The sequence below is a fragment of the Nothobranchius furzeri genome, chromosome 9 (genome assembly GCF_043380555.1).
Source record: "Nothobranchius furzeri strain GRZ-AD chromosome 9, NfurGRZ-RIMD1, whole genome shotgun sequence".
NCBI classification, from domain to species: domain Eukaryota; kingdom Metazoa; phylum Chordata; class Actinopteri; order Cyprinodontiformes; family Nothobranchiidae; genus Nothobranchius; species Nothobranchius furzeri.
The window spans coordinates 11,272,489-11,286,823 of NC_091749.1; the positions used below are offsets into that span (position 1 = coordinate 11,272,489).

Below are 14,335 nucleotides of genomic sequence, written 5' to 3' on the forward strand. Positions count from 1 at the left end.
TTTATGATGATGTAATTGCTTCTACTGAAGATCACATGGGTCATGCACCGTGGAGTTATTAGTTATTAGGGCGAATCCCCAGTGAGTCGTGGTAGATGGCTGCTTATATTGAGCCAGGATCCTCTGGAGGTTTCTTCCTGTTAAAAGGGAGTTTTCCTCTCCACTGTCGCTATATGCTTGCTTAGTATGAGGATTGCTGTATAGTCACTGACACTAGTCAGTGACTTGATGGAATTTGCTGGGTTCCTTATATAGGAAACATTATTTCTGATTGGCTTAATGAACTGACCTGAATTGGAATGTTTATTATGTGAAGTGCCTTGAGATGACTCTTGTCGTGATTTGGCGCTATATAAATAAATTGAACTGAATTGATGGAATCTAACAGTATTGGCTCATATTAATGACTGTAATGACTCAGAGTCTCTTGTTGCTCTTTTATTATTGCCTTCAAAATAAAACATTAACCCTATAGTTTACTATTCAGACCCTTACAATATGTTTGAGGTAATTTGGCCACTCCGGCTATATGTAGATGTTTCCTGATTACACGGGAGGAAGGTGTTTGGCTCCTCTCTCCACACAAGCAGGATGGATAAAAAGAACCCCATTGGCGTTTAACGTCTCCAAATAATTAAAAACCAGGACGCCAAATGCAAATTTTAGACCAGCACATTTACCCAGAGGCTCTCAGATTGAGCAAACTTGCGAGAATGCACGCAATAGCCGCTTAGAGATGGAACAAACATGTCGCTAGCATAGCGACTAATCACTAGCATAGCTGTTTGACCAGTTATATCGATATAAATATATAAAGTCATCTCGTATCTTGTTTAAAAATTATATCGATATTTTTAAAATATCGCTATATCGCCCAGCCCCATTACAAAGTACTCCAAAATTGATATATGTTAAAAGAAACCTGTAGAGACTAATGTTATTGCACAAAAAATCTAAATCCCATTGAAGCCATCAAAAACCAGATCAAATTCAGTATACATTGATTTGTGAACCTAGTCCTATGTTTTTAATTGGTCATTTTAAGTGAAATATTTTGAAAGCATATAAATTCTATGTAGACTACATGAAAGATATTAAGAGGTACTTACCAAAATATTTTGACCTTTAAATGTTCTCTCAAAACAATAGGAATGCCATACTGTATTGCACACTGTCAAAACAAAATAAAAAAACACTTCTTTCAGTAAATTCGACTTCCTTAAATAGAAACAAGGAAAAATCAAATACTAAAATACATAATTATTGATTATGTAATATATATAAATTTATTTATTATTAATATAATTTTAATCAATATTGTCAAAGTTTTTTTATAATAATTATTACAAGAATAAACTCAATGAAATTGTTAGAGCCATTTCACAAAACTAAGTAATCCCAGATGCCAGGGTGGGTGAAATTTTTGACTCATTGGCCACAATGGTTTCTCTAATTTAACAGAGGTGCAGATAGATAGTGTTTGTTTGAATTAACACAAATAGCAAGCAAAAGCCATTGCATAAAAAAGTTTAAATATTTATTTGACTGTTGTGTAAAAAGGATGTAATGTTGCATTCTTTGTCTACCAACTTTAATTCGGGGCTGTTTAGGCCTCTCATAAACTCAGATTTAGAAATATTTGTACTTAATTTTCCAAAGTTATAAGAAGAAACAGAATATTTCTGTGGAAAAAAATTCTCAAAAGACCTGCTTGAAAACTGATTAGAGTTGCACATTAACCAAGGAAACTTAGCAAGTAACAATAGCAAGGTATGGGTTAGCTGCTTGCTATTCGGAATGCTAGTTAATGTGGTTTGATGAGAGTTACAGGTCATGTTGTTTTGTTTGGAATCAAATCTGTTTCTGTTTATGTTCATAATCCACTTGACGTGAAAACCTTGGTCCTTGGGATGCCCAGAAAAATCTAAGACTCACTGGGTGCTAGAGGTAAAAAAAAAAAAATCCAATATTTCAGAATGCTGTAGCTTGAGAATGGTAAGAGACTATTGTAAATTAGAAAAATTTTATAGTATGTCCCAAATTTTCTGACTGTAGAAAATTCTATGTCCTAATTTACATATTATGATGTCATCAGGCTGCTCAACTTTTACGGACGTTCCTCCCAATTTTACATATTATGAAATTTTCATCATATTTTTTGTGTTGTCATACATATAGATGTAACATCCTTTTACAAATGTATTTTTATTTCAAAAATTAATAATATTTGAATTTTAAAAAATTTTAAATGATGATGTTGCACTTTTTCACTTCCATACATAATTAGCATATTTTACCCGGTTTCGATGCCCCGATCTTTTTCTGAATTTTATTTTTTGCTTTTACTCTCCTCTTTTGATTGATTTTATGCTGGTTTTACGATTGTTATATTTTATTCTGATGGTTTTATTAGGCCCGAGCAGCGAAAGCGCTGCGAAGGCCTCTTGTTTTTGCTCTGTTTATTAGGCCCGAGCAGCGAAAGCGCTGCGAAGGCCTCTTGTTTTTGCTCTGTTTATTATTAGGCCCGAGCAGCGAAAGCGCTGCGAAGGCCTCTTGTTTTTGCTCTGTTTATTCTTTCTTTTTATTTATTATTCTTAGCCCGCTTTGAATGGCTTTTTGGGGACCTTACCATACCCCAAAACTCACAATATTTTGCAGACATGTCAGGCCTGGTGAAAAATTTGATATTTTAAAGGTCCCAAAAAAATCGCAAAGAAAATGGCTGAACAGCGCCCCCTAGAAAGTGAAAAAAACCCCTCTCCATAAAGCTTAGTTTATCGTACAGTTATGAAATTTGGTACACTTGTAGTACTCAACAGTCCGCACAGAAAAGTCTCTTGCAAGCATGGTCAATATCAAACAGGAAGTCGGCCATTTTGGGTTGAAATGGCGATTTTTAGCCGTTTTTGCCGTTTTTAGGGTCTGTTTCTGATTGGATTGCTCGATCATTTTTCGCACGATCAACTCAAAAATTGTGTAAAATTGCTCAGAAGGGATGGGCAAACAAAATGAGACAAGGATTCTGACTTTTCGTATATATTGAAGGGGCGGGGCCAGGCCTCGAAGTTTGACTACTCGCCAAAAAAATTTAAATTGCTATAACTTCATAACTGAATGGAATAGAGTTACCAAACTTTCTATGGTCGTTTGTCATCCACCCACAAAGTAAATTGAATAGTCGGATGATGACATCACACAAGCCCCGCCCCCTCAGGAGCAAAAAGGTCAAGTTTTACTGTGAAAGGTCCCAAATTGCCCCATTTCACTTAATCACCACAAATTTGTAGCTGGTAACTCAAGACAAGTGGGGGTTGCTTGGTATCACTTTATGGGAGTTTTCGGCATAGGGCGGGGCTGTGGCGGCGCGAAGAAGACAGGCGTACCGCCGTGGCCTTACGTTTGCCTCCCATTTCGTCATTTCTAAAGATATCGTCATGAAACTTTTTGTGAGTAATCCTAGTCTGGCCCCTCAAACAATCTGATGTCAACATCCGGTGGGCGTGGCCTATTTTCTGAAATAGCGCCCCCTAGGACCATTAAAACTGTCAGCCCCAAGCCATGCTTTGAGTGAGGATTACGAAATTTGGTACACTAATGTGGTGTCTCAGGACCTACAAAAAAGCCTCTTGGAGCCAAGTGCAAAGTCGCACAGGAAGTCGGCCATTTTGGTCCAAGTACGCGATTTAGTGGTTTTCGCACACGTTGTTTGGAGAGTGATGCTCCGTCGCCATTTTCACCAATCTCCTTCAAACTTCTGCTATATATTCTTAAGACATAGGGGAAAAAATTCAACCGTCGGATTTTTCAAAAGTTGAAAGGTGTGGGCGTGGCTAAGCCTCAAACTTTGACCTGCCGCCACGCCACTCTTATTTTCACAGCTCCCTACTGGACTCCTTTTACCTAATCACCAGGATTCTGTGGGAAACAGCAGTAGACAACTTGAGGTTACTTGGTCTCCAGTACTGGCAGGTTTTGAAAAAAGGCGGGGCTTTGGGAGCATGGCGAAAATCGCCATCACGCCATGGAAATACGTTTGCCTCTCATTTCTTCAGTTATCGTGATATCGCTCCGACACTTCTGGTGAGTGATCCTAGTCTGACCCCCAAGAGAAATAGACAGCTGAAGTTTGTGGGCGTGGCCTATTCTCTTAAATAGCGCCCCCAAGGACCATTTAAACTAATAGCCCCAAGCCAAGCTTTGACTGAGGATTACGAAATTTGGTACACTAATGTGGTGTCTCAGTACCTACAAAAAAGTCTCTTGGAGCCAAGTGCAAAGTCGCACAGGAAGTCGGCCATTTTGGTCCACGTACGCGATTTAGTGGTTTTCGCACACGTTGTTTGGAGAGTGATGCTTCGTCGCCCTTTTCACCAATCTCCTTCAAACTTCTGCTATATACTCTTAAGACATAGGGGAAAAAATTCAACCGTCGGATTTTTCAAAAGTTGAAAGGTGTGGGCGTGCCTAAGCCTCAAACTTTGACCTGTCGCCACGCCACTCTTTTTTTCACAGCTCCCTACTGGACTCCTTTTACCCAATCACCAGGATTCTGTGGGAAACAGCAGTAGACAACTTGAGGTTACTTAGTCTCCAGTACTGGCAGGTTTTGAAAAAAGGCGGGGCTTTGGGAGCATGGCGAAAATCGCCATCACGCCATGGAAATACGTTTGCCTCTCATTTCTTCAGTTATCGTGATATCGCTACGAAACTTCTGGTGAGTGATCCTAGTCTGACCCCCAAGAGAAATAGACAGCTGAAGTTTGTGGGCGTGGCCTATTCTCTTAAATAGCGCCCCCTAGGACCATTTAAACTAATAGCCCCAAGCCATGCTTTGACTGAGGATTACGAAATTTGGTACACTAATGTGGTGTCTCAGGACCTACAAAAAAGCCTCTTGGAGCCAAGCGCAAAGTCGCACAGGAAGTCGGCCATTTTGGTCCAAGTACGCGATTTAGTGGTTTTCGCACACATTGTTTGGAGAGTGATGGTCCATCGCCCTTTTCACCAATCGCCTTCAAACTTCTGCTATATACTCTTAAGAAATAGGGGAAAAAATTCAACCGTCGGATTTTTCAAAAGTTGAAAGGTGTGGGCGTGGCTAAGCCTCAAACTTTGACCTGGCGCCACGCCACTCTTTTTTTCACAGCTCCCTACTGGACTCCTTTTACCCAATCAGCAGGAATCTCTGTTAAATAGCAGTAGACAACTTGAGGTCACTTGGTGTCCAGTACTGGCAGGTTTCAAAGAAAGGCGGGGCTTTGGGAGCATGGCGAAAATCGCCATCACGCCATGGAAATATGTTTGCCTCTCATTTCTTCAGTTATCGTGATATCGCTACGGAACTTCTGGTGAGTGATTTTAGTCTGACCCCCAAGAGAAATAGACAGCTGAAATTTGTGGGCGTGGCCTATTTTCTTAAATAGCGCCCCCTAGAGCCATTAAAACTGTCAGCCCCAAGCCCTGCTTTGACTGAGGATTACGAAATTTGGTACACTAATGTGGTGTCTCAGGACCTACAAAAAAGTCTCTTGGAGCCAAGCGCAAAGTTGCACAGGAAGTCGGCCATTTTGGTCCAAATACTCGATTTAGTGGTTTTCGCACACATTGTTTGGACAGTGATGCTCCATCGTCCTTTTCACCAATCTCCTTCAAACTTCTGCTATATACTCTTAAGACATAGAGGAAAAAACTCAACCGTCGGATTTTTCAAAAGTTGAAAGGTGTGGGCGTGGCTAAGCCTCAAACTTTGACCTGTTGCCACGCCACTCTTTTTTTTCACAGCTCCCTACTGGACTCCTTTTACCCAATCACCAGGATTCTGTGGCAAACAGCAGTAGACAACTTGAGGTTACTTGGTCTCCAGTACTGGCAGGTTTTGAAAAAAGGCGTGGCTTTGGGAGCATGGCGAAAATCGCCATCACACCATGGAAATACGTTTGCCTCTCCTTTCTTCAGTTATCGTGATATCACTACGAAACTTCTGGTGAGTGATCCTAGTCTGACCCCCAAGAGAAATATACAGCTGAAGTTTGTGGGCGTGGCCTATTCTCTTAAATAGCGCCCCCTAGAGCCATTAAAACTGTCAGCCCCAAGCTATGCTTTGACTGAGGATTACGAAATTTGGTACACTAATGTGGTGTCTCAGGAACTACAAAAAAGTCTCTTGGAGCCAAGTGCAAAGTTGCACAGGAAGTCGGCCATTTTGGTCCAAATACTCGATTTAGTGGTTTTCGCACACACTGTTTGGACAGTGATGCTCCATCGTCCTTTTCACCAATCTCCTTCAAACTTCTGCTATATACTCTTAAGACATAGAGGGAAAAATTCAACCGTCGGATTTTTCAAAAGTTGAAAGGTGTGGGCGTGGCTAAGCATCAAACTTTAACCTTTCGCCATTACATTACATGACTTAGTAACTCCCAAGTGCATGATCAGATCTATTTCCAACTTTGTCTGTGTGATCACTGACCACATCTGAAGACAGTGACAATGTGGACAGCTGACATCACCTAAGCCCTGCCCCCTGACAACAGGAAGTCTATTGTTTTATGGTGAAATGCCCATATTTGTCCCCTCTAATTTAGTGAACATGACACTAAGGTCATACACTGTCTTCATGATGTTGTAATGACCATTCAGATCTGATAGCTTTCCAGAAAGGGAGGGGCTTTGATGCCATGGTGAATGCTGGTGTGACGCCATGACCTTACATTTGACTGTAACTTCCAGAAACGGCCTCCGATTTGCCCGGGACTGAACATGGCAATGAACAATCATGCCCTTTAGCCAATGAGGCACAAACGGTTGGTGAATGTTATATAATGTTACCAAAGCTGACCTCAATGGGACTTTTCTGTAGTTGGTCACAGCGCCCCCTAGATAACGTTATCCTTCGATAACTTTAAAAGACATGGTCAGAATAGCATTAAAGGTGGTCACTGTCATCACACCACCAGTGTGGAAAAGATAGAGGATTCCCTAGTGGTGAGACGTAAAATACAATGGTGGGCTCAAAGGGGATGCTGAGTCAGTGTGAGGTGCGGACAAGGTGGCCGTTAGCAGTTTCTGGTGTCGGGGTGGTCGACGTTTCTGTTTCACAGACGTAGCCTGGTGCCCCGGGCTGCCGGCCAGGCCGGAGCGGCGCGGAGCTGCGAGGGCCGAACGACGCTGCTTGCAGCTTTAATTAGGCCCGAGCAGCGAAAGCGCTGCGAAGGCCTCTTGTTTTTGCTCTGATTATTTTTTGTTATTCCGTGCCCCCTTTGAACAGCTTTTTGGGGACCTTAACATACCCCAAAACTCACAATATTTTGCAAACTTGTCAGGCCTGGTGAAAAATTTGATATTTTAAAGGTCACAAAAAAATCGCAAAGAAAATGGCTGAACAGCGCCCCCTACAAAGTGAAAAAAACCCCTCTCCATAAATCTTAGTTTATCGTACAGTTATGAAATTTGGTACATTTATAGTACTAAACAGTCCGCACAGAAAAGTCTCTTGCATGCATGGTCAATATCAAACAGGAAGTCGGCCATTTTGGGTTGAAATGGCGATTTTTTGCCGTTTTGGCCCTTTTTAGGGTCCGTTTCTGATTGGATTGCTCGATCATTTTTTGCACGATCGTCTCAAAAATTGTGTAAAATTGCTCAGAAGGGATGGGCGAACAAAATGAGACAAAGATTCTGACTTTTCGTACATGTTGAAGGGGCGGGGCCAGGCCTCGAAGTTTGACTACTCGCCAAAAAATTTTAAATTGCTATAACTTCATAACTGAAAGGAATAGAATTACCAAACTTTCTGTGGTCATTCGTCATCCAGCCACAAAGTAAATTGAATGGTCGGATGATGACATCACACAAGCCCCGCCCCCTCAGGACCAAAAAGGTCAAGTTTTACTGTGAAAGGTCCCAAATTGCCCCATTTCACTTAATCACCACAAACTTGTAGCTGTTAACTCAAGACAAGTGGAGGTTGCTTGGCGTCACTTTATGGGAGTTTTCGGCAGAAGGTGGGGCTGTGGCGGCGCGGCGAAGTCAGGCGTACCGCCATGGCCTTACGTTTGCCTTCCATTTCGTCATTTCTAAAGATATCGTCACGAAACTTGTTGTGAGTGATCCTAGTCCAGCCCCTCAAAAGATCTGATGTGAACATCCGGTGGGCGTGGCCTATTTTCTGAAATAGCGCCCCCTAGGACCATTAAAACTGTCAGCCCCAAGCCATGCTTTGACTGAGGAGTACGAAATTTGGTACACTAATGTGGTGTCTCAGGACCTACAAAAAAGTCTCTTGGAGCCAAGTGCAAAGTTGCACAGGAAGTCGGCCATTTTGGTCCAAGTACGCAATTTAGTGGTTTTCGCACACGTTGTTTGGAGAGTGATGCTCCGTCGCCATTTTCACCAATCTCCTTCAAACTTCTGCCATCTGCTCTTAAGACATAGAGGAAAAAATTCAACCGTCGGATTTTTCAAAAGTTGAAAGGTGTGGGCGTGGCTAAGCCTCAAACTTTGACCTGTCGCCGCGCCACTCTTTTTTTCACAGCTCCCTACTGGACTCCTTTTACCCAATCAGCAGGAGTCTCTGGCAAATAGCAGTAGACAACTTGAGGTCACTTGGTCTCCAGTACTGGAAGGTTTCAAAAAAAGGCAGGGCTTTGGGAGCATGGCGAAAATCGCCATCACGCCATGGAAATACGTTTGCCTCTCATTTCTTCATTTATCGTGATATCATTACGAAACTTCTGGTGAGTGATCCTAGTCTGACCCCAAAGAGACATAGACAGCTGAAATATGTGGGTGTGGCCTAATTTCTGAAATAGCGCCCCCTAGGACCATTTAAACTAATAGCCCCAAGCCATGCTTTGACTGAGGATTACGAAATTTGGTACACTAATGTGGTGTCCCAGGGCCTACAAAAAAGTCTCTTGGAGCCAAGCACAAAATTGCACAGGAAGTCGGCCATTTTGGTCCAAGTACGCGATTTAGTGGTTTTCGCACACGTTGTTTGGAGAGTGATGCTCCGTCGCCCTTTTCACCAATCGCCTTCAAACTTCTGCTATATACTCTTAAGGCATAGGGGAAAAAATTCAACCGTCGGATTTTTCAAAAGTTGAAAGGTGTGGGCGTGGCTAAGCCTCAAACTTTGACCTGTCGCCGCGCCACTCTTTTTTTCACAGCTCCCTACTGGACTCCTTTTACCCAATCAGCAGGAGTCTCTGGCAAATAGCAGTAGACAACTTGAGGTCACTTGGTATCCAGTACTGGAAGGTTTCAAAAAAAGGCGGGGCTTTGGGAGCATGGCGAAAATCGCCATCACGCCATGGAAATACGTTTGCCTCTCATTTCTTCATTTATCGTGATATCGTTACGAAACTTCTGGTGAGTGATCCTAGTCTGACCCCAAAGAGACATAGACAGCTGAAATATGTGGGCGTGGCCTAATTTCTGAAATAGCGCCCCCTAGGACCATTTAAACTAATAGCCCCAAGCCATGCTTTCACTGAGGATTACGAAATTTGGTACACTAATGTGGTGTCCCAGGACCTACAAAAAAGTCTCTTGGAGCCAAGCACAAAATTGCACAGGAAGTCGGCCATTTTGGTCCAAGTACGCGATTTAGTGGTTTTCGCACACGTTGTTTGGAGAGTGATGCTCCGTCGCCCTTTTCACCAATCGCCTTCAAACTTCTGCTATATACTCTTAAGGCATAGGGGAAAAAATTCAACCGTCGGATTTTTCAAAAGTTGAAAGGTGTGGGCGTGGCTAAGCCTCAAACTTTGACCTTTCGCCATTACTTGACTTAATAACTCCCATGTGCATGATCAGATCTTTTTCGAACTTTGTCTGTGTGATCATTGACCATATCTGTAAACAATGACAATGTGGACAGCTGACATCATCTAAGCCCCGCCCCCTGACTAAAGGAAGTTATTATTTTATGCTGAAATGCCCATATTTGTCCCCTCTAATTTAGTCAACATGACACCTAGGTCATGCACTGTCTTCATGATGCTGTAATGGCCATTCAAATCTGATAGCTTTCCAGAAAGGGAGGGGCTTTGATGCCATGGCGAATTCTTGCGTATGCCGTAACCTTACAATTCAATTTAATGGTGAGCTCAGAGGGGATGCTTAGTCAGGGTGAGGTGCGGACTAGGAGGCCATTTGCTGTTTCCGGTGACGGGATGATTGACGTTTCTGTTCTGCCAGACATGCCCTGGTGCCCCGGGCTGCCGGCCAGGCCGGAGCGGCGCGGAGCTGCGAGGGCCGAACGACGCTGCTTGCAGCTTTAATTAGGCCCGAGCAGCGAAAGCGCTGCGAAGGCCTCTTGTTTTTGCTCTGATTATTCTTTTTTTGTTATTCCGTGCCCCCTTTGAACGGCTTTTTGGGGACCTTATCATACCCCAAAACTCACAATATTTTGCAAACTTGTCAGGCCTGGTGAAAAATTTGATATTTTAAAGGTCAAAAAAAAATCGCAAAGAAAATGGCTGAACAGCGCCCCCTACAAAGTGAAAAAAAACCCTCTCCATAAAGCTTAGTTTATCGTACAGTTATGAAATTTGGTACACTTGTAGTACTCAACAGTCCGCACAGAAAAGTCTCTTGCAAGCATGGTCAATATCAAACAGGAAGTCGGCCATTTTGGGTTGAAATGGCGATTTTTAGCCGTTTTTGCCGTTTTTAGGGTCCGTTTCTGATTGGATTGCTCGATCATTTTTCGCACGATCAACTCAAAAATTGTGTAAAATTGCTCAGAAGGGATGGGCGAACAAAATGAGACAAGGATTCTGACTTTTCGTATATGTTGAAGGGGCGGGGCAAGGCCTCGAAGTTTGACTACTCGCCAAAAAAATTTAAATTGCTATAACTTCATAACTGAATGGAGTAGAGTTACCAAACTTTCTGTGGTCATTTGTCATCCACCCACAAAGTAAGTTGAATAGTCGGATGATGACATCACACAAGCCCCGCCCCCTCAGGACCAAAAAGGTCAAGTTTTACTGTGAAAGGTCCCAAATGGCCCCATTTCACTCAATCACCACAAATTTGTAGCTGGTAACTCAAGACAAGTGGGGGTTGCTTTGTGTCACTTCATGGGAGTTTTCGGCAGAGGGCGGGGCTGTGGCGGCGCGGCGAAGTCAGGCGTACTGCCGTGGCCTTACGTTTGCCTCCCATTTCGTCACTTCTAAAGATATCGCCACGAAACTTCTTGTGAGTGATCCTAGTCCTCCCCCACAAAATATCTGATGTGAACATCCGGTGGGCGTGGCCTATTTTCTGAAATAGCGCCCCCTAGGACCATTAAAACTGTCAGCCCCAAGCCATGCTTTGACTGAGGATTACGAAATTTGGTACACTAATGCGGTGTCTCAGGACCTACAAAAAAGTCTCTTGGAGCCAAGTGCAAAGTCGCACAGGAAGTCGGCCATTTTGGTCCAAGTGCGCGATTTAGTGGTTTTCGCACACGTTGTTTGGAGAGTGATGCTCCGTCGCCCTTTTCACCAATCTCCTTCAAACTTCTGCTATATACTCTTAAGACATAGGGGAAAAAATTCAACCGTCGGATTTTTCAAAAGTTGAAAGATGTGGGCGTGGCTAAGCCTCAAACTTTGACCTGTCGCCACGCCACTCTTTTTTTCACAGCTCCCTACTGGACTCCTTTTACCCAAACACCAGGATTCTGTGGCAAACAGCAGTAGACAAGTTGAGTTTACATTGTCTCCAGTACTGGCAGGTTTCGAAAAAAGGGTGGTGCTTTGGGAGCATTGCGAAAATCGCCATCACGCCATGGAAATACGTTTGCCTCTCATTTCTTAAGTTATCGAGATATCACCTCGAAATTTGTTGTGAGTGATCCTAGTCTGACCCCCAATAGAAATGGACAGCTAAAATTTGTGGGCGTGGCCAATTTTCTGAAATAGCGCCCCCTAGGACCATTAAAACTGTCAGCCCCAAGCCATGCTTTGACTGAGGATTACGAAATTTGGTACACTAATGTGGTGTCTCAGGACCTACAAAAAAGTCTCTTGGAGCCAAGGGCAAAAACGCACAGGAAGTCGGCCATTTTGGTCCAAGTGCGCGATTTAGTGGTTTTCGCACACGTTGTTTGGAGAGTGATGCTCCGTCGCCCTTTTCACCAATCTCCTTCAAACTTCTGCTATATACTCTTAAGACATAGGGGAAAAAATTCAACCGTCGGATTTTTCAAAAGTTGAAAGATGTGGGCGTGGCTAAGCCTCAAACTTTGACCTGTCGCCACGCCACTCTTTTTTCACAGCTCCCTACTGGACTCCTTTTACCCAAACACCAGGATTCTGTGGCAAACAGCAGTAGACAAGTTGAGGTTACTTTGTCTCCAGTACTGGCAGGTTTCGAAAAAAGGCGGGGCTTTGGGAGCATGGCGAAAATCGCCATCACGCCATGGAAATACGTTTGCCTCTCATTTCTTAAGTTATCGAGATATCACCTCGAAATTTGTTGTGAGTGATCCTAGTCTGACCCCCAATAGAAATGGACAGCTAAAATGTGTGGGCGTGGCCAATTGTCTGAAATAGCGCCCCCTAGGACCATTAAAACTGTCAGCCCCAAGCCATGCTTTGACTGAGGATTACGAAATTTGGTACACTAATGTGGTGTCTCAGGACCTACAAAAAAGTCTCTTGGAGCCAAGCGCAAAGTCACACAGGAAGTCGGCCATTTTGGTCCAAGTACGCGATTTAGTGGTTTTCGCACACGTTATTTGGAGAGTGATGCTCCGTCGCCCTTTTCACCAATCTCCTTCAAACTTCTGCTATATACTCTTAAGACATAGGGGAAAAAATTCAACCGTCGGATTTTTCAAAAGTTGAAAGGTGTGGGCGTGGCTAAGCCTCAAACTTTGACCTGTCGCCACGCCACTCTTTTTTTCACAGCTCCCTACTGGACTCCTTTTACCCAATCACCAGGATTCTGTGGGAAACAGCAGTAGACAACTTGAGGTTACTTGGTCTCCAGTACTGGCAGGTTTTGAAAAAAGGCAGGGCTTTGGGAGCATGGCGAAAATCGCCATCACGCCATGGAAATACGTTTGTCTCTCATTTCTTCAGTTATTGTGATATCGCTCCGAAACTTCTGGTGAGTGATCCAAGTCTGACCCCCAAGAGAAATAGACAGCTGAAGTTTGTGGGCGTGGCCTATTCTCTTAAATAGCGCCCCCTAGGACCATTTAAACTAATAGCCCCAAGCCGTGCTTTGACTGAGGATTACGAAATTTGGTACACTAATGTGGTGTCTCAGGACCTACAAAAAAGTCTCTTGGAGCCAAGTGCAAAGTCGCACAGGAAGTCGGCCATTTTGGTCCAAGTACGCGATTTAGTGGTTTTCGCACACGTTGTTTGGAGAGTGATGCTCCGTCGCCCTTTTCACCAATCTCCTTCAAACTTCTGCTATATACTCTTAAGACATAGGGGAAAAAATTCAACCGTCGGATTTTTCAAAAGTTGAAAGGTGTGGGCGTGGCTAAGCCTCAAACTTTGACCTGTCGCCACGCCACTCTTTTTTTCACAGCTCCCTACTAGACTCCTTTTATCCAATCACCAGGATTCTGTGGGAAACAGCAGTAGACAACTTGAGGTTACTTAGTCTCCAGGACTGGCAGGTTTTGAAAAAAGGTGGGGCTTTGGGAGCATGGCCAAAATCGCCATCACGCCATGGAAATACATTTGCCTCTCATTTCTTCAGTTATCGTGATATCGCTACGAAACTTCTGGTGAGTGATCCTAGTCTGACCCCCAAGAGAAATAGATAGCTGAAGTTTGTGGGCGTGGCCTATTCTTTTAAATAGCGCCCCCTAGGACCATTTAAACTAATAGCCTCAAGCCATGCTTTGACTGAGGATTACGAAATTTGGTACACCAATGTGGTGTCTCAGGACATACAAAAAACTCTCTTGGGGCTAAGCGCAAAGTCGCACAGGAAGTCGGCCATTTTGGTCCAAGTACGCGATTTAGTGGTTTTCGCACACGTTATTTGGAGAGTGATGCTCCGTCGCCCTGTTCACCAATCTCCTTCAAACTTCTGCTATATACTCTTAAGACATAGGGGAAAAAATTCAACCGTCGGATTTTTCAAAAGTTGAAAGGTGTGGGCGTGGCTAAGCCTCAAACTTTAACCTTTCGCCACACCACTCTTTTTTTCACAGCTCCCTATTGGACTCCTTTTACCCAATCACCAGGAATCTCTGGTAAATAGCAGCAGACAAGTTGAGGTCACTTGGTCTCCAGTACTGGAAGGTTTTGAAAAAAGGCGGGGCTTTGGGAGCATGGCGAAATTCGCCATCACGCCATGGAAATACGTTTGCCTC

At 43.5% G+C, this 14,335-nt stretch overlaps 1 protein-coding gene across 2 annotated transcripts in view; it reads right to left on the bottom strand.

Moving 5' to 3' along the window:
* LOC139061528 (uncharacterized) overlaps positions 1-14,335 on the bottom strand; it is a 73,330-nt gene that overhangs the window by 13,890 nt on the left and 45,105 nt on the right. For both annotated transcript variants that reach the window (XM_070554685.1, XM_070554684.1), the window contains exon 4: positions 1,110-1,171. In XM_070554685.1, coding sequence (XP_070410786.1) covers positions 1,110-1,171 — 62 coding nt within the window. The remainder of the gene's footprint in view (positions 1-1,109; positions 1,172-14,335) is intronic.